Below are 3,563 nucleotides of genomic sequence, written 5' to 3' on the forward strand. Positions count from 1 at the left end.
GGGTGTGCGTCCTTGCAGGGGACAGATGGTCCCGTCTGCCTGGTCCCACAGTTGGAAAGTTTGGTTTGAGCCGTCTTCTGTTTTGAAATGTCATGTGAAACTGCTTGGAAACGAGAATAATAAAAAAAAGATGCATCATGCACATGGATGAGATGGATGAGATGTTTACGTCATTCCAGTCACCTCACTGATTTCCATCCTCTGTCCCTGCTGTAGGGCCTTGGAATATGTGGCACATATTCCTATTACGATTTCTTGGTCTGTGTCGTTCTTGCTGGAAACCATTAGAAGCTTTATGTTTCCTCGCCCCCTTTTTCATGGGAAACCACGGGCTGTCGGGTCTGTGTAGAAACCTTGTCGCCGTGTGGTAGGCAGGGTGGTGGTTTGATGATTTGATTGTTGCAGGAGAGGCAAAGGCTACCAACATCTGGCCTCTGCCGTGAGGTGCTGCGCCCCGTCTGGCCGGGTGCGAGTCCACGCTGTGATCAGCGTGCCTCATCCTGGCTCCCCGAAGGAGGACGCCCTGGAGGATGTGTTGCTGCCCCTTTGCAGGTGGCCCGGGTTGTGGTGAGCGGGTCGGGGTGGAGTGCAGGGGTGGTCTGATTTCATCACCCAGCCTCTGCATTGCTGACCAGCGTGGGATCCTCAGGGCTACTTAATTTTTCTGGGCTTTTTTGCTTCTGCAAAGCCATAGAAGAGCATTTTAAAAATATGTTCTATGAAATGTATCAAACCCCCCCCCCCCAAAAGAGTGAGAGATTCCAAGGTCAGATTGATTGGGGAAATGGGTAAACACAGTTAAGCATTTCTTTTTAAAGGACTCCTGGAACCTCCCATGTGATAATGGACATTGTGAATTTCCAGGGTATTGTCCATCGTGTTTTCTAAATCTTTTTGATCCCAAACTCCTTTTGCAAGGAGCACGGGGTAGGACCGTGTCCTCAGGAACGGGCTTTGTAACTGTGGCCTACGGCGTGACGCTCACCTCCAGGGGGCGGCGACCACAGCGATCCGCTGCTGGTACACAGTCGTGCAGCCGCCCGGCCGCCTGACACTGAGCAGGGCAGCGAGGAGGCCTCGTCCTGGCCCACGGGGAGAATGGGGGCGACGCCGCTTGTTTCCACTTGCGAGAAACGAGGTGCTCGTGAACTTCCAGTCGCCACGTGTGTCTCTCACCCCCAGTCCCTTACTGCCCTGCCCTGGGTGCCCAGGAGACCTTGAGGGCGATAGTCTTTAAAATCTAAATTGTCCAGTTGGGCGCTATTTCCTGCAAACGGGTTCTTGCTGTAGCATCTGGCACCGGCTCCTGCGGGGGCGATGGGCTGGGGAGGGACACAGAAGGGCTGCAGTAGCCGATGAGACCCCTGGGTTTTCCCTCTCACCAGGCCTCTCCAGGTACTTGTGTCCAACCCCAATGAGACCGGAAAACAGAGTCTCACTCGGTGGTGTCTGTAAACAATAAATTAAGATGTCACCCGATGTCCGGTTGTGAATATTTACTGGATCGTCCCCCATTTGTCCTCTAGGCTCTCAGCCACGTGGTCCGTGCCTGGCGCCCGTGCCAGCCAGTCTGCTTGTGCTGAGTCATGCAGCCCGCCGCCCGCCCTCCTCACAGGCCACAGCCATGCTCTGCTCTGCGGAGGGAGGTCAGACCACGCTGAAAGGCAGACGAGCCCTTCCCAAAGCATATCCCTGCGAAAAAGGGTTTCACGGCTACATAAATGGGGGGAGCTCTCTGCCGATTCACTGACTCTTCGTCTATGAGGCTCCGCAGGTCCCTGCAGGAAGGAAATGTCTTTCCCAGACACCCCTTCCCACTTGCTTGCTTTTTTTTTTTCTACCTTTTTGCATCGCTGCTGTCCAGAGAACACTAGTGTCATGGAATGTGTTTCTTTTGATCCCGCTAGATGCCCGCTGAGCTACCGGATAAGTACAGCATGGCCCGCCTCCTTGTCGAGGGCGCGATGGCCAAGTTCACGAAGTCAGGAAGCGACCCGAGGAGCAGGCTAGTGAGCTGAGCTCCCGGAGACCCGCTCCACCCCGAGTTCCCACCACCTTCCCAACAATAACAACTTGCGTCACCCGGTAACCACTATACCTTTCTGGCCCACACCCTTCTAGGCTTGGAGATGCGTGGTGTGCCGTTTCCTTTTAAGAAAAACAGCATCAGCAATCGCTCATATAAACACCTATGCGTACACGTGCAGCCCGAGTGCCTGTGGCCAGTTCCTCGTGGAGCTTGATTGGCGGGAGGGACCCTAATGTGCACGCTCCCTCTATCGGAAACAGGAAGTCGGCAGGCGCGTCTGGCACTCCACGTAGCATTGCTGTCTTGCCTGCTGCACGCCCAAGGTGAGTGCCTTCTCCCTGGCCAGTGGGAGGCGAGGTGAGGTGGGCAGTGGTGGCCGGATGGACTCCATAGAGCCTTAACAGGTGCACTATGGCCAGCCGGTCGGAGGCCCGGGGAGCCCAGAAGCCGGCCCAGCTCTGGGCTGCCCAGCAGATGGTAGAAGGCGACAAAGACTAGCAGCGGCGGTCACTCGGAGCAGCGGTCCCAGGTACGCACTCCCGATGCCGGTCACCCCGGAACCCGGAGGCCCACAGGTGCAGTCTTTCCTTACACAGCAGTGGCTTCCGTTCCTGGCTGCACATGGGAATCACCTGATACCCAAGCTTCCCCTGAGTCTTGGGCTCAGTATTAGAAGCTCCCAGGCTGTTCTGACGTCTGGGGCCTGGGCTGGCGCCTGCGGCTTGAAGAGGCCCCAGCACTTTCGGAAGGTGTGACTAACGAGGCCAGGGCAACGTTGCAACCCTCGTGCGGTTGGGCCCGGCTCACGGGGGCTGTTGTGAAGCAGCCGGTGGGAACTGCATGAGAGCACGCGGCCAGGGCCGCTGGTCAGAGCAGGGACTTGCACCTGGGAAGAGGCCTGGCGTTGCACACGCCCACGGCCTGGCTCAGTACTTGAAGAACTCCGGCTACTGGGAATATAACGTGAGGCCTGTCTGTTTGCTCTGGGGGAGTGTCCTTCCAGGTGGGCTACTGCTAACCTTGGCTGATCACCTGGGCCCTTTCCCAGCCTGGAGCCCAGGTGCCCCCCCTCCCTGCCAAGGATGCTGATTTAACTGGTCAGGGGTGTGGCCTGGACACTGGGATTCCTGAGAGCTCCCAGCCCGAGCTGAGAACCTCGGCTCTCGGTGTTTAGTCTGAAGTTCCAGTGTCATGAGCCAAGGACACAGAAACGTGTCGGTCACAGGGAGCCCCGCAGGCAGGAGCAGAGGTAGGCTCCTCGAGTGGGCACGTCGCTGTCACTGATGAATGGATAGGGTCCTGTGGGTCTGAAAAAACAGCCAAGTTCACATACCGGTGTCTCCCTTCCCTGTCTTGTTAAAAATTAAAATGTAACCAGGTCCTGTTGTGGGAGAACCCACCCCTGTGCTTTCACAAAAGGAGATGTTTGCAGACGTGGACCCCGCCCATCCCATTGCGACCCTCAGCCTCACCCACCGCTGGGACACGCTGGCCCGGCTTTGGGGCCCCCACCACTTGGCAGCGGCCTTGCTCT

General features: G+C 57.1%; 1 protein-coding gene across 1 annotated transcript in view; it reads left to right on the plus strand.

The window, feature by feature from the left end:
• POP1 (POP1 homolog, ribonuclease P/MRP subunit) overlaps positions 1 to 571 on the plus strand; it is a 27,786-nt gene extending 27,215 nt beyond the window's left edge. Inside the window, exon 16 of the mRNA XM_014550200.1 lies at positions 406 to 571. Within this exon, the coding sequence (XP_014405686.1) occupies positions 406 to 571 (166 nt within the window). The remainder of the gene's footprint in view (positions 1 to 405) is intronic.
• Positions 572 to 3,563: the final 2,992 nt, after the last annotated feature.

Source organism: Myotis brandtii, unplaced genomic scaffold, assembly GCF_000412655.1.
Source record: "Myotis brandtii unplaced genomic scaffold, ASM41265v1 scaffold59, whole genome shotgun sequence".
Lineage (NCBI taxonomy): Eukaryota > Metazoa > Chordata > Mammalia > Chiroptera > Vespertilionidae > Myotis > Myotis brandtii.